At 46.7% G+C, this 14,128-nt stretch overlaps 1 protein-coding gene across 9 annotated transcripts in view; it reads left to right on the top strand.

Annotated features, from left to right (window-relative positions):
- klhdc8a (kelch domain containing 8A) overlaps positions 1–14,128 on the top strand; it is a 90,912-nt gene that overhangs the window by 53,397 nt on the left and 23,387 nt on the right. For 4 of the 9 annotated variants that reach the window (XM_085272957.1, XM_085272956.1, XM_085272958.1 and 1 more), the window contains 3 exons: positions 7,389–7,419; positions 7,515–7,713; positions 7,999–8,209. In XM_085272957.1, coding sequence (XP_085129083.1) covers positions 7,549–7,713; positions 7,999–8,209 — 376 coding nt within the window. In that variant the 5' untranslated portion in view covers positions 7,389–7,419; positions 7,515–7,548. Of the gene's footprint in view, positions 1–1,267; positions 1,357–4,627; positions 4,647–7,388; positions 7,714–7,998; positions 8,210–14,128 lie in introns of those variants that run through there. The other 5 variants (XM_085272954.1, XM_085272952.1, XM_085272953.1 and 2 more) reach the window with 3 other exon arrangements.

Raw genomic sequence — 14,128 nt, forward strand, 5'->3', positions numbered from 1 at the left:
CATAAATAAGATGGAACCAGCCCAAGGAGAGATTTATAGATAAAGATCAACCAATGGAAGAGTCTGCGAATATGCAAAGATGGACATTTAGCAGCAGCATACAAAGAACAATGATGTACACGATTTCCATAGCCAGTAATAATGCTCTCTCCAAGTCTACAAAACACATGTGAACATGTTTGGGCTGGGTCCCACATAGCCTTGGTTGTCCTCAAGAGAATAAAGAGCTCGCCCCAGTGTTCAATAACAGGACATAATTAAATCAATGATTTACATAATCTTTTAAAGCAAAAATGAAATAAATAAATAAATAATGTGAAAATAAATGTGTAAGTAAAGTGAGTAGAGTCCCTGAGGAAAAGTAATGCTGGATTTCTTCCTTGCAAGTTTGATTAAGAAGGGATTAACTCGCATGGCGGCACAGTTGGATCCAGTTTAGTCATCTCAAGTATTCTAATTTGTTGTATCAAATGTTATTAGCAGTTGGATCCATGCCTTGGCTTCAGGTTAGCTTTTGCAATCTCAGTATTTGCATATTCTGAGGTCTATGAGCAGAACGACCAGCGGAGAGACTTCAGATGTTTCTCCTTCGTGATAACCTGTTTGCCACAAATTATGTTCATTGTCATTCAAACTTGGATGGATGGTTGATAACACAATAATGACTCGTAAGACACAATTTTTCATTAAAATGCATTTCAGTATGTTTCATTTAACGAATGAAGGTTTCACTAGTTTTACATTCAGATTAGAGTCCCTGCACAGTGACAGCAGAGGGATAGTAGGAAGGCAACCTAATTAAAAGTTTCAAGTTGGAGGCATGCTGATTGTAAATGACTTCAGATGATGCTGGTAGGCTTACTGTTGATCTCAAGCTGTTCAAGCAGTTAATTGAAAAACAAAAAAACAAAAACGATATGGCAAACCAAATTGGTTACAGATTGCAATTAATGCACTCTGTGAGCTGGGCTGGATGAAAACTACCCAGCCTTGTTAGCAAATCCCCCTCGCCCCCCGCTGGGGTCAGACTATAGGAACACAACCGCTTTTATTTGTTTTTCATCCGTTTTCATAAGCTATTATTAACAGCAAACCAAGCGATAAGCAATCACAGGCAAACGACGTTAAAAAAACAAACCCCAAAAAACAAAAGCAGCACCTCTTGAGAAAAGCCTAACTGTTGCTATGGCAACATATCCCTGCACAATAAAATGTGGGAGATTTTATTTTGAAGGATGGTCCTCTGTATTTTCACCCTTTGTCCTTTATCGTCTCTGTTTGTGAGGTGATCAAAGGTGTGACAGATAAAGCTTGCCAGTAAAATGGACAGAGAGGCGGAGAGTGTACCTTTCCAAGGTGAGGGGGCATGTTTTTAAAAGGAGATGTAAAGCTTTAAAGGATAAACTGCTTAGAGAGTGTGTTTAATCACAGCTGGATAATTTAACAGTTGCCTTTGTGTGACCTCCAAACACCTGAGTTTGGGAGCAATAACCATCTGTGGTCTGTGAGACAGAGTGCGTTTAAGGTGATGTACTCTGTGATGTAGTCAAAATTAGCCTTGCAGTGCATCGTGGGCTTATTCTGGAAAGCTTCCTCCCACGTCTGTCACAGACTTCCTCCCCCTTTCCTCGCTGGAAACTGTGTGTAGGCAGGAGAAGTGGGTTACACGCAGGAAAGAGAAAGCTCCTGAGGGATGACATAGGAAAAAACAACAGCAGGGCCTGGCTTCACAACGACAAGGAAGGAAAGTTAAACATGAGAGATGCTGACTCACTTCAGACTACAGCTGCTGCTCATCTGAGGATACCTGTAAGAGGTGGATATTTAAATTCACAGTTACACATGAGCAAAGTGATGCAGGGAAAGGTGTGTGACTTGTAGTCAGTTATCCCCGTTCTGCAAAAGTCTGTCATGGAAGCAAGGTATTTTGTGTCATTGGCTTGTACATTATATGACAAGATGACTCAAGCAAGCAATTAATATTTTTTACTATGTAAGAAGATAAGAACAGGTGGATGGTTCTTTTTAATAAATACAACTTAAGATGAAAAGGGTGGAAAAGGGTAGTGGGCACTCTGGGTTAGGAACAAGTGGAGGAGTTTAAGTATCTTGGAGTCTTGTTCACGAGTGACAGGAGGTTGGTAGACGGATTGGCGCTGTGGCTGCAGTGAAGTGGATGCTGTACCGGTCCGTTGTGGTGAAGAGACAGCTGAGTGTAAAAGCGAAGCTCTCAATTTACATCCTTACCCACACCTATAGTCACAAGCTGTGTGTAGTGACCAAAAGAACGAGATCATGGATACAAGAGGCGGAAATGGGCTTCCTCCGAAGGCTGGCTTTTCCCTTAGATAGGGTGAGGAGTTCAGCTATCCGGGAGAGGCTCAGAGTATAGCTGCTGCTCCTTCACATCAAAAGGAGCCAGTTGAGGGTTCAGGCATCTGACAAGGATTTCTCCTGGTCATAGCCAGCCCAATCCACCAAGTACTGAACCACCTGGCCCCGGCGACAAGAGTCCAGAATTCCACGGACAGTTTAACCCCAATTGATGATTCTGGATGGGTGGGGGCTGGAGACCGTAGTGCCAGCGGGGACGTAATGTGTTGTTTAAGCTGTGACAAGTGGACCTTCATAAAAAATGTAACCGATAAATGACCCGACTGACTCTGGCTGCGATCTCGTATGGGCCAATAAACATTGGATTGAGCTTCTTGGATTCGGTATGTCTATTCAGGTGTCTTGTGGAGAGCCAGACCCGGTCCTGTGGTTGAAATGAATGGTCCAGGAAATGTTGACAGCGATGTTGTTTGGTATATTGAGCACTGAAAGTATATAACATGGCCAAAGAGACAATTAGGTGGAGATGAAGCATCACAAAAGCATCCCAATTGTTGGTTGGCCCATATTGCCTATTCTGAGGGTGGTAGCCAGATGTGAGACTGGAAGAGGCCTTCCAGAACCTGGCGGTGAATTGGGACCCCATATCGGAGATGATGTCCTTGGGGAACCCATGTAGCCAGACGACATGTTCTAGAAAGAGTTTGACCGTCCATTTCGTAGAAGGGGGGGGCGGATAACGCGACCAGATGTACCGCCTTGTAGAATCAATCCACAAGGGTAAGGATGGTGTTGAGATTGTTAACAGACAGATAGAAGTGACAAAATCATTAACATGGGACCACGGATGTCTGGGAACAGGGAGGCGCTGAAGGTCACCAGCAGAATGTTGGGTGGAGGATCTGACCCGGGCGCAGATGTCACAAGCAGAAACGAACTCACGGATGGCCCAACCCATAGAGATCCACCAGAAGGCATATCAAAGAAGTTGGAGGGTCGTGTTGGGTTCCAGATGGCCCAAAAGCAGGGAGGAGTGTGCTCAGACCATGCCCTCCTGACGACATTTGGAGGGAATGTAAAGCCAACCTGCAGAGGTGTGTGGAGGTGCTGGTTCGGCAGACGGGGCAGCACAAATGGATTCCAATAGGGGCCAGCGAAAGGGTGCTGAAAACCAATGGGGGCGCGTAGGAATAGTTCCTGGTCCAATGTGTGTCACGGTTTGCGGGGCAAGCCATGTTGTGTTAGTGCAGGAGGACCCAAAATGCAGGCAAAGGCTGATGGTATGAGTGGCGAGGACAGAACTAAACATAGACCTAAACTGGGAAAACTAGTAACAAACAAAACCTGAAACCAAAACTCACAGAATGACACACAGAGAAAAACACAAGGGGGCTACACAAGGGATGATGAGTGAAGAGAATGAAGAGCAGAGAGACGTGGAGATTCACCGTTCCAGGGAGGAGCTCGATGGGCATGTTGTAGGAGCGATGTGGGGGTAGATTAGAGGATCCCTTTTTACACCCGACCTCAGAGAGATTGTGGTAGAAAAATCAATGGACTCCGGAAGTGGGAGTTCTGTGGAATCCATTTTGCTGTAGACACTGAGTACCCCAGCCCAGGATCTGGCTCCTCCTGGTGGTCCCTGATGGACTTGCGAATCGGCTGGGTCTGGAACCAGATAGGGTAGGACTGGAGAAGGTGGCCGTCTACTGAAGTGGCCAGAATGAAATGGTCAACCAGGCGTGAAGCGGCTGAGCTGTACCTCTCTGGAACTGGAAGAGTTCTAGAGAAGTACGAGGTCGTGACATAACTGGTTGGTCTATCTTCAAAGCTCATCAAGAGTCTTGGAAGCCTCATGTCCTGCCATCTTATCTCAGATGTCATCGGTCAAACTCTCCATAAATATTGAAAGGAGAGCAGCATTGCCCCAGTTTAACGTAGTGGCTACAATATGGAACTCTGAGAAAAAGTGACACATGGATTGCTTACCCTGACGTAAATGATATAGTTGCAACTCCACCTCCACTTCACTACAAGGGGGATCGAAGGTCTTCTTTAACTCCTCCGCAAACAGGGCATAATCATTGCAGGCTGGGGACTTGGCATTGTAAAGGGCCGCTGCCCATTCCTGGGCACAGGCAGACAAGAGGGAAGTTAGGCTAACTCCTGGTGGCTTTGGAAGCGGTGGAACCAGGATGGAAGAATGAACAAAGCTGGATAACACTTATGGCACCTGAGGCGCGCGCTGGCTGACAGTGGCAAGGGTTCTAGAGCTCCTGACATGAGGAAACCAATGTCTGAGCAGAGAACAGGTGGGTCAGTCTCCCTTTTAAACGCAAACCCCGTGGTGACCTGACCACTACCTGACAATCTTTCAGTTTTTGACAGTTTCTCTGAGCATTCAGTGGTCTGACCTTAGGATGAATTTGTTGGGACATCGGCTCCAGGGCAGACTGGCAACTATTTGGAATGTTGTTTTCCTCAGACAATAATCCTTTTCACTATACAATCATGGACTTCAGATAGTTTGGTAATGGCCCTGTAACCCTTCCTAGAGTAATGAGCAGCAGCAGATGCTTCTCATTGTTAGTCCACAGCATTCAGGCCTGTGTAAGCACAGTGCCAAGAAGGAAAGACATCAGCAAACTATTATAACTTGTGCTTTTATATAGGCTCTCAGAGGTCATCATTAATTAATCAAGTTAAGTTGATTATCAACACCTTGTTATAGTGCATATGGAAGGTATTTACAGCTTGTTCCACATTGTGTCATGTTAAACCTTGTTGCAAAATGGATTAAATTAATTTTTCAGCTCAAAATTCTATTCACAATAGCCTATGATGAGCATATTATCAGCAAAGTGTGCTTTTTAGGTATTTATCATAACGTGTTTGGAAGCACTTGGAAGTGTCAGTGAAAACAGCAAAACCTTAAAAAGCATTAATAGGTTAAAAAAATAAAGTTAAATGAAGGTTACAATCTTCCTATTTGAATATTGACCACAACATTAAACAGAGGGATTCCCATAATTGACAAAACTATACATTATGTATCTCCAAAAAGTTGATTCTGTTCATCTGGACGTAGCTTTTTGTGGGAGAAACGTTTCGTCACTCATCCAAGTGACTTCTTCAGTCTCAGCTGACTGCAGGTTTCCCCAATCTTATAAACAGTACATTTGCATAATGACTGAAACCAGCCATATATACATATACATTATGTAGTCCAGCTGGCAGGGCAGTGGCATACCGCCTATATCCATTAGAATCCATCTAAGGTGAACCAAACTCTTCCACCTACTGCTGGGTCCATCTCAGTGGAAAGGATAATTGAAAGGCAAAAAGTACACTGAAACAAAAACAATCGGGTGCCAAACACATTAAAGTGACTCCAGGTCACAAATTCTGCTTCCCATCAACAGACTTTGTTTAGTGCATGGGTGTCAAACTCCAGTCCTCAAGAGTCGGTGTCCTGAAACTTGTACGTGAGTCCCTGCTGCAACACAGCTGAATAAAATTATTAGGTCATTAGCAAGATTCAGCCATTTGATTCATGTTACAGCAGCTCATGAGTGAATGAACATGGTGCAATAAAAGTACATTTTTCAAACACTTACATTTATTTAAATGTACTTGAGCAGGGTTAGGGGTTGCCACCTCAGCATGCAGTCAAGTTCTGTAGAGACTTGGAATTGACCTACTTTTATTCAGGTGTCTTGCAGCAGGGACACATGGAAAAGTTTCAGGACACCGGCCCTCAAGGACTTGAGTTTGACATCCCTGCTCTAAACTGTGTCAGTTATTACGGCTTCAGACCTTAATGCAGGGTTTGCTATGTGTGTGCGCTTAGTCTTACAAGAGTTTCATGTGTGATGCAGGTGATGCATGCCTATTTAAATTCTTCCTTTTAAGGCCGTGGCCCCATCTCCTCTCCTGCTGCAACTTTACTCCTCCCTGTGAAGGTGCTTGCACCGTCTCTACATGATAGCACGACTGTTTTGTTCTTCCTGATCTAATTATCTTAATTTGATTTTTGCACATATGTCACATGCAATACATTTGCCAATTTATCCATGGACTTCTTTGCACAAGTGATCCATTTTTCCTCACATCATAATTAAAGTTTAATAAATCTTTGTAAATCTTTATTCAGTTGGCAGTGTGACTTCGTTCTTTGTTGCAGCCTAAGTATAACACAGTACACACAAACCGAGGAGCAGAAGGAAGAATAAATCTATGAAAAATGTCAAAATTCTATTGCAAGAAATATCCCTGAATGAATTTAACTCATAACATTTGCTTAAATTGTGTGTCTTGACTTTAACTTCTTGTCACTAATCTAATGTAAACAACAATCTTTTTCTTTTTCCATTCACTAAACTTTGTTTTATCAAATAAAAAAACTTTATGGCGTCGTTGTGACATCATATGACATCATAGGTTGTCATTTAAAAAAAATATTAAGTGTGTTGTACATCTTTGTCAATGCCCTTTCATATGATATATTACAAGATCAGATGCTTAGCCAACAGAGGTATTCATGTCCCCCAAGGTCTTGTGTATTGCTGTGAAGTTTGATGACGGTCCATAACGAACTGTGGGTAATATAAAGTTTTACTGATTTTCACAGTTGGTGTGACCTTGAACCTGACCGGTTTTTTAGCAAAATTAAATAAACTCAAGCTGTTATTGGCATCTATTTTCTCTTGAAAACTGTGGACGACTGCACTGCTGACACTAACAGAGACAGAGAGACAAACAAACTGAATCGATTACATACTCCCCCACTGGGGTGAGAAAAATGAAAACATGATAAGTACAGTTCATCAATGACAACAGATCTGACTCTGATTGCATGAAAGCCTTAACTTATTTTAGATAGCGTCTAACATGTTAGACGCTAAAATTAACATGTTGTTGTAAACATTCATTCTGGTAACTCAACTGAAAGCTACATGTACACTACCATTAAACACTGCCACTGATTCCCATCTTTATGCTGTGCTATGTTGCATTACTAAAACCATTTTTGCCTGATGCTGTCTCCGCTCCAGGGCCCAGTGTGAGGTGGAAGACCATCCAGAGGTGAGGAAACACACCTTTCATCTTCTCAGCGTTCCCTGAATAATCCTGCCCTTAACTCTTCTCTGGATCTGGGCCTCTGCCTACCTGCTCCCCAGCTCCCCAGAGAGTCTCCGACTGGGTGCCGATGTCATGGCGGTGCCCAGTGCCCAAGAGTTTCACTGGCAGAGCCTGGCTCGACTGCCCAGCGGCCGTGTCTATCACACTCTGTCTGAAGTGGGGGGGCAGATGTACATGCTGGGGGGCTGTGACGCTGCAGGAAGGCCATGTCCATCCCTGGAGCTCTACTCCCCAGAGGTAAACAATGTGGACAGCGGAGCTGATAGTTTACTGTTTTCTGAGCAGGAATTAATAAACATAAAAATCTTTCAGTCCATTAAAGACACAAATACACTTTTTTAAGCTAGAAATGAAACAGATATGAATTTATAAGAAACACGCAAGCATTGAATCTGTTTGATGTGTATGTACCCTGAACTAAAGGAGCCATGGACTTTATCTGAACACAGAACTCTAATTTAAAAAGTTAAATACAACCCAGTTCTTTGACAGCTGACGTGTCTTCCTCCTCGCAATTTTCAGGGGGACCGGTGGATAAGCTTGCCCCCTATGCCCACTCCTCGTGCTGGGGCAGCTGTGGCAGTTATGGGAAAGCAGATCCTGGTGGTGGGAGGAGTGGGAGAGGACCAGAGCCCTCTGAAGGTGGTGGAGATGTATAACACAGAGGAGGGGAGGTGGAGGAAGAGAAGTGCTCTACGGGAGGCACTGATGGGTGTATCCATTACAGTGAAAGGTATGGATTATACATAAACTGTATGCACCACACTGCGTCTGTTTCTGTTTCTATAGCAAGTTTCTATTATGCATTTTAAGCAAAATTACTTCGTAATGGTTACTGAAAATAATTAGAATATTCCTCCTTAATTGCCCCCTTACAAACAACTATTCATAGTTATGGTAGACTTGCAACATGCTAGCTTTTACTCCAGAGTTTGCACTTGGCCTCAGTTTCATATACTTTTAAGAGATTTTGACTTCTGTAAAGGTCTTTGGCTTTGCTTGTTTGTCATTTTGTGTTGTATTACCCAACATGTTCTTCTGTGGATTCTGTTTAATGGTGACTGGTAAACATCTCATAGCTACGTTGTGACTACATACTGGCAGTAGAGGTTGTATTATTGATCAGGACTGATTGTGAAATGAAATGAAATCAGCAGTTTTGAGGGAAAAACAACAAACAATTTAAAAAAAAATCAAGATTCATACGTCGGGATTGTACTGTTATATCTCTTTGTGAGAATATGTACAGTCCATGGGAATTGTTGATATTGTAGAACTGTAATAACACAATGATGCCATTTGAATACTAAACCATCCCACTCAGAAAATCTGTAAGTGTTGTTGATTTCAGCTGCAGAGCAGACATGTGAAGAATACCACCAAACACCATCCTGGAGTTAAATGTGTTCTGAACACAGAATTCAGAACACATTTAACACATTTAAATTTCCTCCAAGCTGCCAGGCCACACTGCGTTCTTGGAAAAATTTAGTTGTAACTTTTGCTGCACAAAGAGTCAAACCAAATACTGAAAGTAAAAACGTACATTATATTTTTGATTAGCTGCTGTTTTTCAAAGTGGCCACTGTTAGCTTTGATGACAGTTTAGCCCTAGCTGGCCTTATGTTTACCAGTTTCATCAGGTTACCACCTAATAGTTTTCAGTTAACAGGTAAGCTATCTTACGGATCTACCATTAGACAGATAAGCTAACAGTAACTCCTGGAAGTTTTGGCTTCTTAATGTTTCTGTGTTCATGTGTTGTATTCTGCTTAGGTAGTGTTATTGTACAGCAAATAGCCCTTCATTGGTGACACATCTGGTGATTTATTCAGCATTCCAGGCAGCAATGTGGTTTAACATTACAATAACCAAAACTCATCACCAAAATACTCTCAGGGCCATTTGGACAGGTAGGATAGTGATGAACAGCAGCTTTAGCTCACCTGGCTGCCACAAACAAGTGTTCGAAACCCTAACACAGTGGTTCTTAACCTGGGTTCGATTGAACCCTAGGGGTTCGGTGAGTCAGTCTCAGGGGTTCGGCAGAGCCTCCGCCGTGACATACATGGCTCATTTTGTGCACCAGTAAAAAACATATCTATGTCTTGAATTTCAAAAAAAATATCATATTTTATTTTTCACTAAAGAGGGGTTCAGTGAATGCGCATATGAAACTGGTGGGGTTCGGTACCTCCAACAAGGTTAAGAACCACTGCCCTAACAACACATTTCAGAATGAGTTTAATGAGTCCAGAGTGAAGGAAAAGCAACCAGTAAGTGCTCAGCATATGTAGAAAACTTGGAGACTGTTGGAAAGGCTCCACATGATGACCTCATGAGACTGAAGAGTGTGCAAAGATGTTTTCAAAGCAAAAGTCGGCTGCTTTGAAGAATCTGAAATATAATATAAAAGAGCTTTTAGGTTTGTTTACTCTTCTCTCTGCTTTCACTGTTCTGTATTCTCTTTTGATCTTCTTAGTATATCCCTACACTGTAAAAGAAATAAAGAAAAAAACAAGTAGTGAGCATTCACAGTGAAGTAGGGAACATTAATAAGATCTGTTACAGACATAGACATACTCCTCATCCTTAGTTGGGGTGTATAAGTGTGTGTGTGCCAAAGAGCCATTTAAAACCTTTTCTGACAGCTTGTATATAAACATACATTAATAGGTCAAATTGCTGATGGACCTCATTGATCAGCGGGCTGCTCATTTGTCTTGCTTTCAGCTGTGTTTGTCATGATTCGTTGTGTGGCAGGCAGGAGGATGACCCAAAATGCAAAACTCACAGACACGGGGATGAACTCAAAAAATCACAGCTTTAATGCTGGAGAGGCAGAACGTAGGAAATACAAAACTAAACTGGGAAAACTAAATACAAAGCTCGCCAAGAGACACAGGGAGGAACACACACAACATGAGGGAGAACGCGACGCCGAACAGAGGGAGACGCAGACAGAAATACACAGAGGGTTAACGAGGAAAGTGGGAACACACGGGGAACACAGCTGACACAGATAACCATAACGAGACAGGGCGGGGTGAACATAACACTGACGGGAGACGGGCAGAGTCAAACAGGAAGTACACAGAGGTTCAGACAGGAGGAGAGAGCACGGGGAGAACACAGACATAACAGGCTGGGGAAAACATGGAATAAAACACGAAAGGGGACAAGGGCTCATGAATACATAGAGGGGCACACAGGGGGTGAGAGTCACAAAGGGAAAGCACACAGGGAACAACATAACAGGGCAACTCAGGAAACAGAACCTAAACAGGGAACGAAATACAAAAATACAAGAAACTAAGAATACTGGGCCCACATGGCCCAGGACCATGACATCACCCCCCCCCTTAAGGGCTGGCACCAGACAGCCCAAACACAGAAAAAACCAAACGGAAAACAACCCAGGGCGGGCGGCGGGGGCCCAGGACGGAGGGCCAAAACAAAAACTACCACCAGAAGCACAGGGGACAGTCCAGAAATCAGTCCAGCGGGCCAACCCAAAGGGCAGCAGCACCAGAGTCCGAACAGTTCAGGGGGCCGACTGTGCGGACGGCAACGGCGGCGACACGGAAACAGTTCAGGGGGTCGGCCGCGTGGAAGGCAACGGCGGCGACGAAGGAGACGACGGAGCAGTTCAGGGGGCCGACCGCGCGGAAGGCAGCGGCGGCGGCGAAGGAGACGACGGAGCAGTTCAGGAGGCCGGCCGCGCGGAAGGCAGCGGCGGCGGCGAAGGAGACGACGGAGCAGTTCAGGAGGGGCGAAGGAGACAGAGCAGTTCAGGAGGCCGGCCGCGCGGAAGGCAGCGGCGGCGGCGAAGGAGATGACGGAGCAGTTCAGGAGGCCAGCCGCGCGGAAGGCAGCGGCGGCTCTCCAGTGTTAGGCGTGCTGGCCATGGCCCGGTGGGCACAGGACCAGTCGAGGCAGGACCAGACGAGGACGAAGACTCTGAGGCTGCAGCAGGCGAAGCACAGGCTGGAGCTGCAGCAGGCGAAGCACAGGCTGGAGCTGCAGCAGGCGAAGCACCGGCTGGAGCTGCAGCAGGCGAGGATGAGGCGGCCGCAGGTGGCGGCTGGACAGGCTCCTCGGGCCCTCCAGCTGACGCGGCGCGAGGCTGAACGGACCCCTCGGACCCTCCAGCGGAGACAGGAGGCTGAACGGGCCACTCGGACCCCCCAGCGGAGACGGGTGGCTGGACGGGCCCCTCGGACCCTCCAGCTAACGTGACGTGAAGCGGAGGTGTCGCCGCAGGGTGCCGGATAGGCACACCTGGGAGTCCAACAGCAGCTGCAGGACAAACAGTTATGTAGGCCCCTGGCTGGACTAGGAGCTGAGGAAACACAGGCTGCTGAGGCACAAACCCAGAGAGAGAGAAAGCAGGTAGAAAACAGTCTATAGGGCTTAACATCTTGGCACGAAAAACCATGAAGTGAACAGTGGTAGGGACCACCAGTTCTGAGCCAGCAATCATTAGGTTCCCAGAGTCTGCATCAGTCCAAGGTGGCTCACAGGTTACTGGCCCAGTCTCAGTAATCCTAGGAGAGGCCAACATAAGCTGGTTGGACTTGACCGATGGTAGTGTGCGGCTCAGAGGAGCTGGTTCAACCATACGGAAAACAAGAATTGCCACTCGATCCACAAAAACAAGGCTTAGATCATCAGGAGCTAACTCCTGAAAAAACAGTAAATACACAGGTATGGACCTAACCAATGTCACCGTGGTAGCATGACTGTGGTGTGTTGGATGGATGTGTTTGTTGGAACCTGCACCCGCAGTGATCTGTGGCGTCAGAGTGATGACTATATTGAGTGGAGAGACAGATACAGGTAAAACGGTACGTAAACCATTAACTGAAGCAGGTGACACTTCAGGCTGAGAGTGAGTGGTTACACCATTGTTCAAGGCTAAAATCTTATCCAGTGATGAGTTCACAGAGACAGGAGAAAACGGTGTCACATTAACCCTGATCTCAGCCTCCATCTCCTGAGTGGAGGTACTGGTGCTGGAGCAAAACAGTTCAGAATAACCCTGTGTATGACCTTCAGGAAGACAGAATTCATATAGTGACGTTACACAGTCCAGGTTACCATGATCAGCATTTATGTTTTCATCTTGACAGGTTAGAGTGAGTTCATGATTGGCATTCACCGTTTTCAGTTCATTAAACACAAGAGTAGCAGGGAAAACAGGATCACTAGTCATGTTACACTTTAATTCATGATTTGCCAACTCTGCAATATCCTTGCTTACTGTGGCTTCAGAGGGCCCCGGAGGTGAGAAAACACAGTTCTTGAGGTCAGGCTCAGAAACAGATAGCTCAGACTTGGATGGAACCTCAGACATGGTAAAAGACACAAAAGGAAACACCTTCACCCCACTACTCACACGATTACCCTGAGAATCAGTGGAAGCCTCTTTCAGTCTATGTGTAGATTTTGTGGTCCCTGCAGGATTGAGTGAAGCAGTCATGATCGACTGAGAAGGACTGCCTCTAGCCTGTGGCTTGGTGAATAGCTCATTGCTAGCCATATCACCGGCTAAGTCTGTAGTTACTTCACATGCCGTCCGCTCAGAGGAAACTTGGGGTGACAGAACAGGTTCACTTACCTCCGAGCGTCGGGCGATGCGGTGACGACGCGAACGCCGTTTTCTTTTGGCCGTGGGCCCCGTAGACGTGGGAGATGGAGGCTCCTGAGGCATCGCAGCGGCTGAGGAGGCGGTAGTAAGCGGAGTGGCAGGCGGGAGTCCCAGGCAACTCCGGGGGCCCCCAAGGGCTAGCCGTGTCCCGCGGAAAACCTCATCGTAGGGGGGAGCGAGCCATGGCTCCCCTCGTAGCTCTTCCTCCAGTTGCGCGCATACGGCGCGCTGCCGCTCCTCGAGGTCGGAATCCGCGCCCCCCACAGCCACCTCGTGTTGCTCAGTGGAGGGCAGAACGGGCCGTGGCGGTGCGCGACAGCGGCGGGAACGCCGTTTCCTCTTAGGGGCGGCCGTGGGCTCAGCCTGGCCTTCCGTGGCGACCGGCTCCTCGCCCTCAGACCACATCCGTGCCAGGCAGGAAGCAGGAGACGAGTAGCCCGATCGCGGCGGCGAGGGTGGGTGGTCGGTCTGTGGTGGGACAGCTGACGAGAGCTCTTCCTCGGTGATAAGCCAGGGCTTCCAACGGAGCTCGTCCTCCCGATACGCCCGTAACACCTGCTGCCGCTCCTCTTCACCGAAGTCGCTGGCCTCTGGCATCTCCGTGCGCCACGCAGTGTAGACAGGCGGTGGCGAAGATGTAGAAGCCGATGAGAAGCGAACAGGCGGCGTAACGGTGGTGAGCCCCATGGTCCCGATCCTGACCGTTTCCGGTTCTTTCTGGGACAGCTGCCCCGGGCGGATGCCCACGGCGGACACAAGAAAGTCCCGGATGTGGGGGCGCAGCGCGCCGAATAGCCACGGGAGCCCGGACACCATCCGCTGAAGACGGACGGCTACGGTCTCCCGGTATTCGCCTCTAGGCAGCGTCGCCCATTCCTCACAGTGGTATTCCACCGTGTAGACCAAGTCTTCCTGGAGGTCCGCGGAGGGGTTGTGAGCTGCTGGGTCCAGTTCGTGGTCGCGTTCTTCTGTCATGATTCGTTGTGTGGCAGGCAGGAGGAG

This window comes from Mchenga conophoros, linkage group LG5 (assembly GCF_057382185.1).
Source record: "Mchenga conophoros isolate Kocher_MC1m ecotype Shallow Benthic linkage group LG5, M_conophoros_male_GT1.1, whole genome shotgun sequence".
In the NCBI taxonomy this organism is placed as follows: domain Eukaryota; kingdom Metazoa; phylum Chordata; class Actinopteri; order Cichliformes; family Cichlidae; genus Mchenga; species Mchenga conophoros.